The sequence below is a fragment of the Gavialis gangeticus genome, unplaced genomic scaffold (assembly GCF_001723915.1).
Source record: "Gavialis gangeticus isolate Ggan-Ray unplaced genomic scaffold, GavGan_comp1, whole genome shotgun sequence".
NCBI classification, from domain to species: Eukaryota; Metazoa; Chordata; order Crocodylia; family Gavialidae; genus Gavialis; species Gavialis gangeticus.
The window spans coordinates 47,465,355-47,481,643 of record NW_017728997.1 but is presented as its reverse complement, the minus strand read 5'-3'; the positions used below and the strand labels follow the sequence as shown (position 1 = coordinate 47,481,643).

General features: G+C 54.1%; 1 protein-coding gene across 5 annotated transcripts in view; it reads right to left on the bottom strand.

Moving 5' to 3' along the window:
- The window catches only part of CDHR4 (cadherin related family member 4), a 29,305-nt gene extending 13,160 nt beyond the window's left edge, over nucleotides 1–16,145 (bottom strand). For 3 of the 5 annotated variants that reach the window (XR_002095316.1, XM_019505148.1, XM_019505151.1), the window contains exons 1-11: nucleotides 8,457–9,462; nucleotides 8,009–8,029; nucleotides 6,782–6,996; nucleotides 5,915–6,080; nucleotides 5,522–5,610; nucleotides 4,848–4,943; nucleotides 4,308–4,408; nucleotides 3,684–3,820; nucleotides 3,171–3,354; nucleotides 2,456–2,606; nucleotides 251–353 (exon numbers count right to left, since the gene is read on the bottom strand). Coding sequence is in view for 4 of the 5 variants with exons in the window: in XM_019505148.1 (XP_019360693.1) it covers nucleotides 251–353; nucleotides 2,456–2,606; nucleotides 3,171–3,354; nucleotides 3,684–3,820; nucleotides 4,308–4,408; nucleotides 4,848–4,943; nucleotides 5,522–5,610; nucleotides 5,915–6,080; nucleotides 6,782–6,996; nucleotides 8,009–8,029; nucleotides 8,457–8,511 (1,318 nt within the window). In the remaining variant the exon portion in view is untranslated. Of the gene's footprint in view, nucleotides 1–250; nucleotides 354–2,455; nucleotides 2,607–3,170; nucleotides 3,355–3,683; nucleotides 3,821–4,307; nucleotides 4,409–4,847; nucleotides 4,944–5,521; nucleotides 5,611–5,914; nucleotides 6,081–6,781; nucleotides 6,997–8,008; nucleotides 8,030–8,456; nucleotides 9,463–15,899 lie in introns of those variants that run through there. The other 2 variants (XM_019505150.1, XM_019505149.1) reach the window with 2 other exon arrangements.
- Between the last annotated feature and the right edge of the window lie 144 nt (nucleotides 16,146–16,289).

The window sequence follows — 16,289 nt, the reverse complement described above, 5'->3', positions numbered from 1 at the left end:
AAATGTCAGTATTAGCTGCTGCTGCTCCCTTGTCACCAAATTTCCTTACCCATGGGGAGCCCTGTGGGCTGGATTCCAAGGCTCTGTGGGCTAGAAGTTAAGCAGCCCTGTCCTAGTACATTCTGGGACTCATAGAGTCCAGTGGCTGCATCTTCAGAGTGCTTAATAACTGTGTGTCAAGCTCCTACATGCCACCCTGTGGGTGTACCTTGGGAGCAAGAGAGTCCTGGGCAGGGACCAGAGCACTTACTGGTCTGGGAAGGCTGCCTACTGTCTGTCACCAGGATGGTGGCCACATACTGGAAGCCAGCAGCAGCAATGGATTCACTGTCATAGTCCAGGGTGGCGTTGACCTGTAAGATCCCAAATGGAGTGGGAGTCAAAACCTGGCTCAAAAGGGACATGGAGTTTTCATGGCATAACCCCAGGGATGCTCATGCAGTTGCTTGCTCACAGGAATAAGCGTCATACCCCAGATACATACAGCCTATCTTGGCTTGGGGACACCCTGGTGACACAGTACCCACCTAGGCTGTGGAATACAAACAGGAGCCCATCTGAGCCCTGGGATCCCTGCATAGACCCCATCTGAGCCCTAGGATCCTACAGGGGCCCCAGCCAAATGGACTCTGTCTGTCCCAAAGGTCACAAGTGATCAGTATGGGCTGGCCTGGAAGAGCTACAGGGAGTGTAAGGGGAAGATTTTCTGTGGAGTCACAGGCTGCCATCACCAATCTGAGAATGTGGAAGGAGTCCCACACTTACTGAAGTCTGGCAGCTCCAGACAACAAGTGCCTTGCTGTGCTGCAGCCCCAGTGCCAGGACTGGCCAGCTTACAGCTGAGCTCCCTTCATTTGCTGGAGAGTGGCCTTGACCCTGCCAGTCTAAAGCAGGGGTAGACAACATTTCTGGGCAGAGTGCTGAAAAAACCTCAATGTCTACCTTGTAAGGTGCTGGAGTGCCAGCTTGCCAGAAAAACAAAACTGGGGCGGGGGGTACATGGCAGGATGCACTGCATATTAATATAGTTAATAATTATAAATATTGGTTTTTTTACAGTAAATACCAGGTTTTCCAAGATTTCTAAACCTGGTGATAATAAATAAAACTTCATATACCACCTTTGTTGTTGTGTATTCTTTTTTCCTTGAGCATGTTGTGATGAGTGAGAAAAAAAGAGAAAGAGGAAAAGAGAAAGGAAAAAGAGAAGAGAAAAAGAGGGAAAGAAAAAAGAACAGAAAAAGAGACAAAAACAGGGGACAGAAAAAAGGAGAGAAAAAAAGACAAGAGAAAGAAAGAAGAGAGAAAAAAGAGAGGAGAGAAAAGAGAAAAAGAGGAGAGAAGGAAAGAGAAGAAAGAAAAAAAGGAAAAAGAGAAAGAGGGCCCCTCACCCCTCACATCTCCCTTTGCTACCGGCTGCAGTTCAGGCCTGCTGATGCAGGGCAGTGTCCAGTGGAGGAAGGCAGGGACACCCCAGTAGCAGTCACCAGGGCTGGGGACACTGGGGCCAAGAGCAGGGGAAGCCTGGGCCCAAGAGCTGGGAGGGAGGGCCCGGCTGGGGCTCGGGCAGATAGATGTCCTGTCCCACCCAGGCAGAGGCAGCACTGGGGTGCCAAGCGCCAGGGCTGGGTGCTCAGGGCCGAGTCCGGGCAGTGCGGGAAGAAGGAGGGGCCCTTAGGAAGGCGGCAGCTGTAAGACAGCAGGGGCTGGGTGGGAAGTGCAGGCTGCCTTGGGGCTCTACAGACTCAGGCCACGGTGGGCGGGGGCACCCAGTGACACCTGAGGTGGGGCCTGGCCCAGCCCATGTAGCTCTGTGGGGATGGGCTGCAGCTGCCTTGCCCACAACGAGATGCTGCCTGGCTAGGGCAGAATGCCGCGCTCCAGGGGCTCCTGGTTCTGGGCTTGACCTCTCTGCACACCAGGCACATTGCGAGTGGGGCAGACCCATCCCCAGTGAGGGAGCTCAGCTGTGGAAGCCCTGCCAGGTCCCAGCAACAGGTGCCATGGGCAGCACTCAGGGCTGAGCCAGCCAGGAACCTCCAGCGCAGTGGCCCTCGGCAGCACCTGCTCAGGCCCTGGCTTCACCCACCTGCAGTTCCCATCCAGGAGCCAGGCCAACCTGTGGTGCGCAGCCTGGGGACAGGGGGCGGAGGCAGCAGAACACAGACAGCATCCCTGCCTGTGTTCTCCTGACTCTGCCCCCGGTGCATGCTGCAGTGCTGGGACCTGTGGCTGCTCTAGAGAGCCTGGAGCAGCAACTTAAAAAAATATTTTTTTTAAAAATTTTCTTGCACACCTCCTGGCATGGCAGGGAAAATTGCTCATACTACTAATTGGCACACATGCCAGGGGTTGCCTATCCCCGGTCTAAGGTGTTCCCTATGAAGCCCTGTTGGCTGTGCAGTGACCAACACTAGCATAGAGTTGCTATCTCGGCCTAGATGAGGCAGCTCACCTGCAGCTGGTGGCCCTTCATGCGGAATATGTAGCGGGATTTCTGGTCACCTTCAACCTGGTAGTGCAGGGAGCTATTGCTGACATCAGGATCCATACAGGTCAGAGTCATCAGAGTCCTGTCAATGGGAGTGGTCTCTGGCAATTGTGCCCTGGGGAGGTGAGAGGAGAGGAAAGTGCATGCCAGACCCAGCTGAGAAAGGCAGATCACCCAAATGGGCAAAAGAAGTATGCACCGTGGGCCCTTTCCTCTATCCTTGTGCTCTGGGTTTGCTCCCCAAAGCTCATGGTGTACTGTGTGTAGCTTAACTGTGCCAGCTGCATGATGCCATTACTCACCTGTGGCCCCAGAACCACAGGTAGCTCTAGATTTCCCTGTGGGACAGGGTGCTCTGGGCACTTCATAGGCACAGCCAGAGCAAAGGCACTACCCCTGACCCTTCAGGACATTTGTTGAAGAGCTGGGGGTAGAATGCAGGAGTTCTGACTCACAGCCCCTACTCTGACCCACTGGATCTCACTCCCCTCACAAAGTCTATATAGAACCCAGGAGTCCTGACTCCCAGCTCTATCCCACTAGACCCCACTCCCCACCCAAAACCGAGGATAGAACCCAGAAGTCCTGGGTCCAGCCCTACTGCCTCATGCTGTTTGCAGGAAGCTGGCATATGGCAGCCCCACAGAGGCCTTGTCCCTCCCATCCCTTCCAGCCTTACACAAAAACAGCAGGTGAGCAGCGGGGTGCCAGGACATTGGCCTTCAGCACAGTAATGTTGAGCATCATGGTGGCGCTGTCGCTGGGGTGCAGCATGTCATAGGCTTGCACTAGCAGCTGAGTGTAGGCTGCCTCTGGGAACTGCCCCAGGTCCACATTGTAGGTGTTGCGGATCTCACCTGTCCCTGCATAAGGGTGGACAAGAATCTCAGGGCATGGAGCATAAGGGGGCCCTGGGCACTGACAGGGACTAAGGGGAGGTGCTATTACTGTGAAACCAGCTGAGTCCCCCCCCACCACCAAGCTGTCCCCCAACACATTATGGGGGACAGCCCTAAGGGACGCTTCCTTGAGTTTTTCCCAATTAAATGGAAAAACTCTGACACCCACCTCCCTGACTGCCCCCATCACATTAGAGGGGAAGAGCCCTGAGCTTCCCACTCCTAGATACACTGTTATTGGAGGATGTCTTGTTCCCATACAGTGTTGTGGGCCATGTACAGGCCTGGCTCACGTGAGTTGATAGTGTAGAGCCTGTGAAAGGCTGGTGCAATGATCTTGTAGCGCACGTTGTCTCCACTGGCTGAGACTTCTGTGATTCTCTGCATGGGTCCCGTGTTCTCCTGCACCATCACAGCCTGCCATGGCACCCTGGAGCAATGGTAGAGCAGTGGGTCAGCTTGCCCCAGGGAAACCACCTCACACTTAGCTCTCCACAGCTGAGCACTCACTTGTTGTGGGCCCCAGCTTCAAGCCCTGACCCCAGGCAGATGTGCCAGTGACTCTCTGGCAAATAGGAATGAGGAGACAATGTTGTCTTGTGGTGAATGCTGCTCTGCTGTCCAGAGATGCTCTGCTGCCTGTGCATGGGGCAGCTTGCTTCTGCCATCCCAGATCAGCATCTCCAACCCACCATCCCTTCCCCTCGCACCTCTCATTGTGCACCATGCCCCTGTTCTCCACCTCCCCTGGACACCACACTTCTGCCCCCACAACTCTTACCTATGCCTCTAACACATCCCTGTACCTCACATCCCTAGACCCTAAATTCTCTGCATATGCCTTCTACCTCAGCACTCCTGTTATGTATATCCACAGCCCCACCTCCTGACCTTGCCAACTGATCCCTGTCACTTACGTGAAGTTGACACGGGGCTGGTGAACATGCAGCACTTGCACCTTCAGGATCCCACTGCAGTTCCTTCCTCTTCTGTCAGTCACCAATATCTGCAGTCTGAACTGGAGACATAGGACATAGTGAGAAGCTATGGTTGCCTGCTGTGCTGTGTAGGCAGGTGTAAGGGGTGACATGCTAGGAAGGGGAGGGAAAGTCATGCCATTGGCATAGGCCATGGCACAGGCAGGGGTATTTAGGAGAAGCTCCAGATGAGCACCAAGAGGTAGAGGAAGCAAAGTCCTAGTGCTGAAGGAATGATGAGGACATGGAGTCCTGTGAGGGGGAGCAAAGGATGCCCCAAGAGCACAGCTAGGAAGGTGGAGGTGTGTCCTCGGGAAGGGTTGGAATTAACAGAGAATGAAGGTTTCCATAGAGGGGTGAGGAAGAGATGGGTTACCTTGGTCTGGATGGGGAAAAGAGGTGGTAGAGAATGAAGGGTACCATGGAGTAGGTGAAAGTTAGTGGCAGGGCTCCCTAAGAGGAACAGGCCTTGGCACTCACCTGATTGTGATGTCTCAAGGAGAAGCCAGTTTCTGGGGCCAGCACCTGGCCACTGGAGCTGATACTGAATGGTGAGTTGTTGTCTTCAATGGTGAACTGTGGGAGTGAAAGGGGTTCATCCACAGTGAGTAGGGACCTCATGCCTCCAGCCCCATTTGACAGAGACCCTTTTCCACAGAGCCCAGAACAATGCCTATCACAGATCCTTTCATATCACTTTCCTGCCTGGAGATGAGTCCCTTCATAGTGCCTGCTGCCCTAGACTGTGAGCAGCTTTTCACTCCCTCCACCCTCTATTCCCCAGATTTCAGGCTGTGCTGTCCCTTTCCCTATTTCCTGGTGGCTCATGGTCTCATGGGACCTAGACTGGAGACAGAGTGGGGAAGGACACAGTTTAGCTGTTTTAGCAGGATTGGTTAGCAGCCATATTTAGAGTGGTTTCAGGAGCAAGCTCTGGGTGGGGCAGCACTGTCTTCAACCCCTATGCCCTGTGCCCCCCAGGCCAAGTGCAACTAGCATTGCTAAGAGGAATAGGGTACTTGGGGATGCTATCACTTTATATTTCCACAAACTCCATGGGTGTTAGTAGGAGAAAGCTTTTCTGGGCTTGGCATGCTAGGTGCCCTAGAACCTCAGCAGGAAGAGGGCCAAGCCTAACTCCATGCTTAGCTTACCCTCAGCCCACACACTAGGCGCTGCAGGATCACAGTGTAGATGGGTAACAAGGGAGCCACATTCTCTGGGACTTCCACCAGATCCCCATCTGCAGCAAAGAAGTGAACACAGGTAAGGAGGGTGGGCTCAGAGGTTCTTTCAGGGATCAAAAATTGGCCAAGCACTTGACCTATGCTCTACAAGGTGGAACATGCTGTAGCCCAGATCACATCCATCACACAGGGCTGAGGCCCAGCGGACTCCTGTTAACACAAGAAATGCTCTACTGGCCCTGCCAGAATACCCTTATACTAAGCCATGCTGGCACTTCATACAGATGAAGTTACCCCAGTTTCTAGAAATATGGGTGCTCCATCTCACAAAGGCTCCCTCCCTCCCAGTCCCAGCCTTACCTGCACTGGCAAACTTGCCCATGCACTGGGGGGCAGCATCTTCTGGCCTGACCTGGACAAATAGCTGTGTCTCAACAAGCTCCTCAGCTGGGCACTGGGCCTGCAGGACCAGTGTATATTGATTCACCTGCCTGGCATCCAGGGCAGCAGCGGGGCTGAGTGTGATCTAGCAGAGGGTAACAGTAGTTAACAGAAGAGCCAGCCCAATGAGTATGTTGCTATTCCAGCCCCCTACATGCAATGGGAGCCCCAGTCCAGAGCCCGAATCCCACAGGCAGCAGTTACCCCAACCCAAGTCCCCTGCCCCATGTAGTCGATATCCCTGTCAGGATATGACAGTTCCACAGGACCCAACCCCTGGACTAGTGTCTCCGAAGGAAGCGCTTTTCCCCTGATGGTTGTGAGGGGCCGATACAGGAACTGCCAGAGGAGGGATCTTGGTCTGTGCTCTGCAGGTTTAATTCAGTCTTTCTTGGCCTTCCCTTCTGGTTCTGACACTGGCTCTGGACAGACTTCTAGTCACAGTAGAGTCCTGGCAAATCCCCTATTCCCCACTGGGAGGGAAGGCAGATGTCACCCTCACCCAGTACTGTCCTGGCCCAAGGGTAGTACAGAGCAATGGAGCCATTGGGCTCTTTGTCTCTACTGAAAATTCTGATCCCAGGGAACCGGAGCCTTTGGCGCAGCCTTGTCTTGGCACTGCCAGTGTCTGGATCCTATACCTGCATCAAAGCTATATGGGGGTCTGCCAGCCCTGGCAGCCTTGGAGATGCCTTCCTCTTTGCCTTGTGCCAAGACAGACTAAGGAGGTTTGGGCAGACACCTCATGTCTGGAGCACTTTATTTGGTACCTACCCTCTGCCCTACCTTAATGCTGTAGCCTTTGTCCACAGTGTCACTAGGGCTGATGGCAGGTGGGTTGAAGAAGGCAGTGGGGGGGGTGACACTTTGCAGAGTGACGCTGATGTTACTGTTCAAGTGCGTGCAGTTGAGGATGAATTCTGCGATGGACATGCCAGGCGGTGCATTCTCACTCACATTCACAGTACGCGGAAGATCAAGCAGTGCTGGGTATGGAGGTGCTGTCAGAGAGCTTGCCCCATTCTAGCTCCAGCCTGGCAGGACCCTGTGACCCTTCCTGGAGGAGATGGGCACTACCCATTCAGGGAAACAGATGTATCTTTTGCTGTGTGTCCTGGATGGGAATGCCCTGGAACAGTTACCTTGGCCTTGCCCCTGCACCCCTTTCCACTTAGAGATGCATTGCTTACCACAGGCTATCACATGTCCTTGGATTTGGAGAGATTACAGCCCCTCTACTGGAGCCTGAATAAAGTGCTTCCCATGCACTGGGATATGGACACACATACATGGCACACACACATTCACACACATGTACACCGCTGCTCACACCCACAGCCACACAGACAGACCCACACACCCCTGGGCATCCATTCAGCATGTATTTCCACACATACTGACATCCACATAGGTGCTATATGCACACCCCTGGCACCCATCTACCACAGATATACACACAGAAGCATCACCATATATACATTCACAGCCACAGCCTCTCATTCATGGACCCAGCCATGCACAGAGTCATCTATACTCACATGGACACATACACATGGACACCCACCCAGCTGTGCATATATACGGGCATACCAATACACATATTCACACACACAGAACCACATTCAGGGGTACACACATGGGAGCACCTATACACACATTCATACAACCTTACATCCAAGCATACATTGGGGCATTGATATGCATATTTATACACACAGCTATACCACAATGCATGTTTACACATACAGCCATAACCACTTGGGCAGACTCACCTACATAGCACTTACCCAGCAATGTGTAAATACATACAAATACGTAGAAAACTCCCTCTCCCCCCTCCCCTCCCCAAACACACACTCCTACATCTTTGGCTTGGTTGGTGGCTGAGCCCACACTCTACAGGGCTTATCTGGACTCTGGTGTTTTCCCAGCACAAAGCAAAGGGTAGGGATAACTGACTCAAGCGTGAATGTGGCAGGTTGCCAGGTGTGAATCCTTCTGTTCTGTTCTTACCTGTGGCTCTGATGAAGACCCCTGAAAGAGGAAGAGATACTGTCATCCGTCTGTGGGACACTGCATAGCTTGGGCTCAGCACTGAATGCTTACATGCCCACCTTCCCCCAGCCCCAACCTGAGAAGAGACACAGCCCACAGCTGTGAGGTGTTGCGTTGCCAGTGCCATGGGTACTCAGGGTGGGGTGGCTCCTGGGCAGTGCTAAGTCTCTGAGAAGTCCTTCCAGTGCCTTAGGGACTCACGCAGTGCTGGCTACTGAAGGAACACAGCCACCATCAGCATCACAGAGACTCTAGCAGAGAGGGAGCCTACCAGCATAGATCTCTGGTGGTTCTGCTCCACAGGGACCTGCCATCACTCAGCATTTGATCCACAGGCAGCAAAGTCTGGCAGGAACAAGTTCTTCCTGTGGCTGGATTGCAGGAATTTCAGCTCTGGTGTGCCTACCTGAGGTGCCAAGGATGAGGAGCAGCAGTAGAGGCAGGTGCCTGAATACCCCCATAGCTGCCAGAGAGACAGTGTCCACAGACTGGATGTGGCCAGGTGGCTCAACTCTGCCTGCCTATGTTTGGGAAACTGCAGAAGGTTGCTGGGCTGTTGCTATAGACTCTAAATTATGCTCAGGAAAAGCAGGCACCACCCCAGTCCTGCTGGTCCCAAGGACAGTGGCCACTCCCTCACTCAGATGATGGTAACAACTTCCAGGGCCCTTCTGTCATCTACTGCCCATGCTGTGCCAGCCTGTGGTCTGTGCTTCCCCAGGCTTTCCCCCTTAGCCTGAATCCTGAGGTCCCTGGCCCTTCCTTACAACACAGGGCCCCCTCCAGTCACTGTTAGCTCAGGCTGAGGAACACCATACTTGCGCCCAGCTGAGCTTTTACATCCATTCAAACTTTGTGCCGAGATGCTGTGACTACCCCACTAAGTTGATTGTGTTTGTGGCACACCAATGCTGGGCTGGCACAAGACATGTACCTTTCCTGATGGGGGTCCTTTCTTTAATTGACAACAGCTGACACAGCTTGAAGCTTTCCCTGCTGTCTGCCTACACACCCCCAAACCCACACACAGGACCAGGCTGCAGCTTCTCATCCCAGAATGCATGCAGGAAGCTCAGACTCCCAGGAAGCATGCAGCCATGAGCCAGCCTTAGGGCTGCACCTAGTAGACCATTGCTCAGCCCCAGGGCCAGCCTTGTCTACCCAATACACTACACAGAGCTAACTCTGCCCCGGCACTGGTTGTAAGTCTAGTGATGGGGGGCTCCCCATGGCAGCTCATGTAACCCCTCCCAGTCCTGTGCCTATTGGGAGCCTCGATGCAGCGAGTGCTGTGCCTGACTCCACTGTGACTATCTGGGGCTTGGAGCCCTGAGTAAACTGCCCTGAACCCTTTCAGATCCATTACCTGAGCACTCAGACCCTAGGGCAGGGGTGGGCAAAATGCAGCCCACAGGCTGAATGCAGCCTGCCAGGCCATTCTATCCAGCCCACCCGGCACCTAAAAAATTTAGAAAATTAATATTTATCTCTCCCTGGCTGCCTGTCATCGGCCCCCAATGGTTTGCCAAAACTCAGTAAGCAGCCCTCCGCCTGAAATAATTGCCCGCCCCTGCCCTAGGGGTACCACTTCTCCCAGTATCACATAACCCTTCTACTTGAATGGCAGTAACAGGGCCTGGGCTCAATTTTAGGAGTCTAACACAAGCTTTCCAAATTTGACTCCAGCTTGCATGGAGAAACTTGGGAAAATCCATTTTAACCAAGTGTTCCAAAGTGAAACCACTTTCCAACTCAAGCAATGTTCAACTACATCATGGTTTATTACAGGGGAAAAGGGAGCAAACAGCCAGCCTTAGAGAAAACTTTAACTATTAACATGAACTGAAACTCAATACAATTAACAGTCTCAGTCATTGGCAAACCAACCTTGGGAACTACCACCTAGCTCTCTCAGGTGGGAGGGAAGACTAACCCAAGGCTGCCCTCCAGGGGCTGTACTGCGGCGGTGGGCAAAATACGGCCTGCAGACTGGATCCAGCCCACCAAGGGATTTTATCCAGCCTGCGGCAGGTCCCTCAGCCCTGCCTGGGCAAGGTGCTGGGGCATCCCAGGCTGTGGTTTGTGCAGCTGGTCTTGTCATCCCTGGGTGCATGGCAGAGCAGGGGTGGTGTGGCAGCTAGACTCCACTTCCTAGCAGCCCGATCAGTGGCTCCTTCCAGCTGCCACTGCTAGCGTCTCTGACGCCACCAGACCTGGCACTTCTGTCCTGCACCCACAGCTGAGGATGCTGGACGCAGCAGGCAGGTGGGGTCTCCATGGAGATCATCCAGGACCCCTGCAGGCAAGGCTTGCTTGGCCAGGTGGTTGGGATGGGGCTGCAGGGAGGCAGGGAGCAGCACCTGGGAGCAGGACAGGTAGGTGGGGGCCAGGATCATGGAGTGGTAACAGTGTGGGGCTGGGACCTGGGGCAGAGCCACAAGCTCCTCCCTGTCTGTCCCTGCTGTGCAGGGAGCAGATTGTGGCTCTGCCCCAGGCCCCAGCCCTGCACTGTCACTCCTGCATGATTTCAATCCTGGCCCTGGCCCTGGCCCTGGCCCTGGCCCTGGCCCGCTCACCCATCTCACTCCTGGATGCCTCTCCCTGCCCGCCCATAGACCCATCCTATCCACCTGGCCAAGTGCACCCTGCCCACAATGGTCCTGACCATGGAGACCCCACCTACCTGCTTCATCTGTGTCCAGGCTGGACCAGCCTGGGTCAGACAATATCAATTACTCACCCCCCGCCACACCAGGCCAGACCAGGTTAGCACCCCACACGCCCTACTCTGGCCTGCAACAGCTCACACATATTCCTAATGTGGCCATCTAGTCAAAACAATTGCCCACCACTGCCTACTGCCTACACAAGCCAAAGTAGGAAGTGCTGGGTAGGGCGGCCCAACTCATCCTCCTGCCAGGGGTTGCTGCTTTACTTCTTGGGCTCCACCACCTACACCAGCCAAAGTAGCAAGTGCCAGGGAAGGAGGTTTGCACCTGACTTGCCACTATTTCCCTGCTGGGGATCACTATTCTGGTTGCTGCTACCAGGGTTCACCGTTGCTTCTCTGCCACTGGTCCTCTAAGACTGTATAGGCAACCCCAGCTCTATTAGACCCTGACCTACTCAGCACCATTCCCAGGGATTTCAGCTCTTACTGCTATAGTGAGCATCAGGCCTCTATCTGAACCTACTATAGCAAGTAGGTGCTTTCCCTTTGAGAAGCTGAGTAACACCTGTCCCAAATTTCTCCTTCTTACACACACCATTTCTATGCTAAAACTGAGTGCCACTCCAGTGCAGCTCCCTAAGGGTCATAAAATGAAATTAGTAGGTAGTAAGTTTAAAATTAACAAAAGAAAGTTACTTTTTACACAGTGTGTAATTAAACTCATTGCCACCAGACACTGTAGAAGCTGACTCTTTAACCGATTCAAAAAGGGATTGGACAAATTCTTGGAGGAAAGGTGCCTCAGTGGCTATTGAGCATGTGAGTTAGGAGTACAGCCCTAGAATCAGGACTTCCTAGACTCTCAATGCTAAAGGCTACAAGTGAGAGAGGAACAGTGGAAAAAACCCTGGTCACATCCAATTCACTCTTCCTTTAAGCATCTGCTCTCAGCCACTATGTGACACAGGATATGGGGCAAGATGGATCTATGGCAGTGGTGGGCAAAATACGGCCAAGGGGCCAAATCCAGCTTGCTGGGCAATTTCACCTGTCCTGCAGGCACCCACCAATTAATTACGCCCCCATCCTGCTGATGCACTTTGCTCCCACCCTTCTACACAGGAGGGCCCTGACCCCAGCCCCAGCCAGCATGCACAGCTTCCAGGTGCCCTGCCTGCTGCAGCTGCCAGGGGACCTGTTCAGCTTCCCTGGCTTCCAGACGCTCCTCATCATGCCCCTGCTGCAGCGCTTGCTCCGGGCAGCAGGTAGGGAAGCTGCAGCTGGGTGCGCGGACCATGGGGCTGGGACTGGCAGGAACACGGAGCCTGGGGCCTGTGCCCAGTGGGGTGGCGGGAGCACAGAGCTTGGGTTGTCAGGGTGTGGGTATGTGTGGGGTTTGTGGGGTAAGGGAAGGTAGGGGGGTGTAGGGACCCGCCACTGTCCCCCATGGTGCACAGCCCCTGCTGCCAGCAGCAGCACCAAGCGGTGGGTTCTCAGGGCATTCATGGCCCTTGCAGGCACTCCCACCAGGTGCTGCATGGCTCCGGCCAGTTCCAGGAGCTGCATGTGGCAGGAGAGTGGTGGCAGGCTGGCCTACCTCTACTCTGCAGGGCTCATGTGCAGCTCCTGGGACTCGCAAAGCCCCATGTGATGGAGCCTGTTGCCTTCCCCACTCCCTGCCGCCACATGCAGCTAGTGGGACTTCCAGTGGCAAATGTCCCAAGATGGCAACCAGGGCGTGGGGCTACTGGTGCAGCCCTAGACAAATTCACTAAAACTCATTAAGCAGCTTTCCAGCTGAAATAATTGCCCACCCCTGATCTCATGGTTTGACCCAGTAAATGGCAGTTCTTACGTTCCTAGTGAAGGCTATCCTGTCACTGACCTTTGTGTAACTTTCCACTGGTGACATTTGTGTGCCTACAGACATCACCATTAGAGAAGGGAGGGCCCTTGGACACAAAATGGGATCCACCTGCCTGTTACAATTACATGCTTTAACCCCAAAGAGTAAAATCCAGGCCCGCAAACAGTAAAAATAAGTGCAAGTAGCCCCAAACCTCTGAACTTGCATATTAATGAGGGTATGCAGAGAAAGAAGACACAACATTACCATTGTAGAGTGTAGACCATAGCTATAGGTGAACTTGCATAACATAAGCAGGGTTAAAATCAGACCTGTTGCTCTCTGATGCAGCAAGTTTACGGCCCTAACTCCACACATCCCAGCCTACAGCCAACACAGCATCGGGCCGTGTGGCCACCAGAGGGTGCTCCCATTTCGCTGATTTGCGGGAAGTTGAGCCAGATCCCTGGTGCTCAAGATGAAGCTAGCCCTTGTTCATATCCCACTGCCTTTCCCTCGGCTTCTCTCTGTGACACTCCCCCATGGGAAGTATGCTCTGGACAGTGAGGGCACCCAGCAGTCTGGGTGTGCTGATTCCTGTTCTTTTCCACTGGACCCTTCTCTAGAGCACAGGGGCAGATGTCCTCTCAGGAAGGGGATACCCAAGGAGGGAGAGCTGGGGAACCCCAACTCCTGTGCAGCCTTGCTTCTCTTTACACTACTGTTTTCCCACTGATGCAAGCAGAGCAGTCCTCTGCCCTATGGCAGGCTCTGTAGTTTCTGTAGAACTGCACAGACTTCATGCTACACCAGTGCATCTGCCAGGGCTGGGAGAGGAGGTGGGCTATGAGTTGGGAATGAGGGACAGCACTAGAATTGAGATGAGGGGGCACCCAGGGCACAGCTAGCAGAAGACTGTGGGTAGGGGTAACAGCAGGGCTGTGTGTTGAGGGAGCCCTGGCCTGGCCTAGCACAGGTTGTAGGTTGGGAGTGAAGGGCCCTGGAACGCCTGACCTGGGGAATCTTGGTGTCAGTTTTTGCAAGTGCCCTGAGTACTGAAATCATGAACGACACGTGCCCTTGGCGGCTGGGGGGGTGGGGAGCATGGTGCTGCTCACAGCGGCAGTAAGCAGGAAGCTTCTGCAGATGCCACTGGCACTGTCAGCAGCTGGGAAGGGGGGGTGGTGAGCACCAATCAGGGGTTGGCAACTATCCACAGGTGCCTCTGGCAGTGTCGACAGCAGCCAGCAGTAATCGCTGACTGCCCGCAGACGCCATCAGCAGTGCTGGCAGTGGTGGGGGGAGGGTGGCAAGTAGCGACCACCCACAGGTGCCAGCAACAATGTCAGCGGTGCCTTTTTGTAGGGGGTGCACCACTATGCTCAAGGGGTGCACATGTACCTGTGTGCACCCCCTACACATCACCAATGATTGAAATACTATGACCAGAAAAGAGCACTCTGTTTAGCCTTGGCTCTTGGCCCTGGTGGGTCAGAGGCTTGCACTGGAGGATGGTTCACAAACAAAGGGATCATCAGGGAGCAGGGAGGGGGTGGGGAGGAGGGGGGACTCTGACCATTTTCCAAGGATAGGCAGTGTCCCCTTGGCAGATGACATTGTGGGGACTGGATGGGTGCTCTGGAAAATACGGTATGTGATGACAGAGGAAGAACAGAGCCTGGGTGGGTCAGAAGCAAGAAATGTAGCCATGGAGGCTGCCTGCCTCTCAGACCAGCCCCCCACACTTGCCCTATATGTCAGTCATTGCACTGGTTTCCCCTAGCTTGGAAACAAGTCATAGGTGTTGGACTAGATCAGAGGTTCTCAAACTGTGGTCTGCAGACCACCACTGGTCCACGAGCTCTATTTAGGTAGTCCGCAGAAAGGTTGCGGAACAATCAAGAATATCTGTACTTGTAAGGTAAGACTACTGATATTATAATATGGGTTGTGTGCTTTGATTTGTAGAACAAAAAAGAGTTTATTAAGTGGTCCACCAAGACCCTTAGCAATTTTCAGGTGGTCCATGAAAAAAAAAGTTTGAGAACCACTGGACTAGATGATCTCTGAAGGTCCCTTCCAGCCTATTTGTCTATATGCTCCAAGTTTATTGCCACTGTCAGAGGGTAAGAAAGTGTCTGCACTAGGTCAAAGACCATGATCGCAGCTTGTCCCATGGCCCTGACCAAGGCAGTTCTAACAGAGTGGGTCCTCCAGGGGCATGCACTGTAGCCTGTCCAGAACCACCCAAAACTGCCAGGAGCCTTGGCACAAGGAAGCCTAAAGTCTGGGTACCAGCAGCTGGGACAAGAGCCCAAGGTCTATCCCAGTAGGGTGGGGTGCATGTGAGCAAGGGCAGGAGTGGGAAATGGCTAAAAGGAGGGCTGGGGGCTGTCCTGAAGCTGAGGGAAGTATGCTAGGCTTAGACTGGTCTGTGCCATGCATATAGATGCCTGGTGGCAGATTCCTGACCCACTTCCTCCCACAGAGAGTATGACCATGTGTTCCACTTATTTGGGGCTGAGAATGGTTAACAACATCTCAGCTGCCCTGCAGCTATACCCACCATGCCCTTCCCAGGCACTGCCCTCCTGCCAGTGCCAGCCCCAGCTGCTCCTGGACGTTTGAGGAAAAGCCTGGCTTCCTGCTATAGAAATGGGCTGTCTCAGGCCTGACTGGGACTGTGCAGGCCCTTAGTGAGGGGGTCAGGGCATGGTGCCAATTGCAAGGGGCTGAGGCTACAGGCTGGGAGTCAAGGCTGTTCCTCTGGTTCCCAGGAAACGGCCTTCCTCCTGCGGCACTGCTCCTGTGCCGAAATGCTGGGAGGGTAGAGGCACCTGTGAGAGAGACAATGCTTTGTTAGCCTAAGAGCACTGCTTCCTTTGACCAAGTCCTGTGCCAACAGGTCCCTTTCTGGCACAAGGGTTTTCTGATACCACTGTTCTTACCTACCAGTCATAGCCAATTCTTGTTTGTACATCTTGGGATGCACTGCCAAAAGCAAGGGATTGAGTTCACTGGTCTACACGTGGCCTCAGCATCCTGAGTTGGCCCTGGTCTATGGGCACAACACTGAGTCCTGCCTGGGCACAATGGCCCAGTGGACAGGCTGCTCATGCCAGCAAGTGTAGGGAGCTGGGTGCTGAGATTTGGAGTCCCCAAAAACTGCATGGTTAATGCACAGAAGGAGCCTCCAATGCACATTGGCTCTGCGGCCCGTGTGGTGCTTCTCCTGCTCTCCTCAGTCACAGCAGAGGTCCACAGATTTTCCAGGGCACCTGAGCCAGGGTACAGACCTGGGGGGAAAGAACATCAGAAGGGCAGCAGCTTACCTCTGTCACTTGCCTGTGCCACACATCGGGTCAGCTCCTATTCCCCTGTTACCTGCCTACCTTGTTCTTGTTCCACCATGTTCAAATCCCCGAAAAACAGTCCACCTCCCACTGGGTGCTTTCTGTGCCTTGGTCTCAGGGTTGAGATGAGGGCCCCTTACCAAAGTAGATGCACAGACGTTTTTTCCAAGGACTGGAGCAGGGAGACTGAGGCAGGATCACCCTCATGTCTCGCAGAAGGAGCAGGATCTGGCCCAGCCCCTCTGCTCCAGGGAGGGGCCCAGGGTGCAGCCACAGCGCAGCATCCGTGCTCCTCCCAGCCCCGCGCCGGGGCCCAGCCCCTAGGGCCGTCTCCGGGGCGCAGCGGCAACGCGCCGCCAGCGCGCGTGA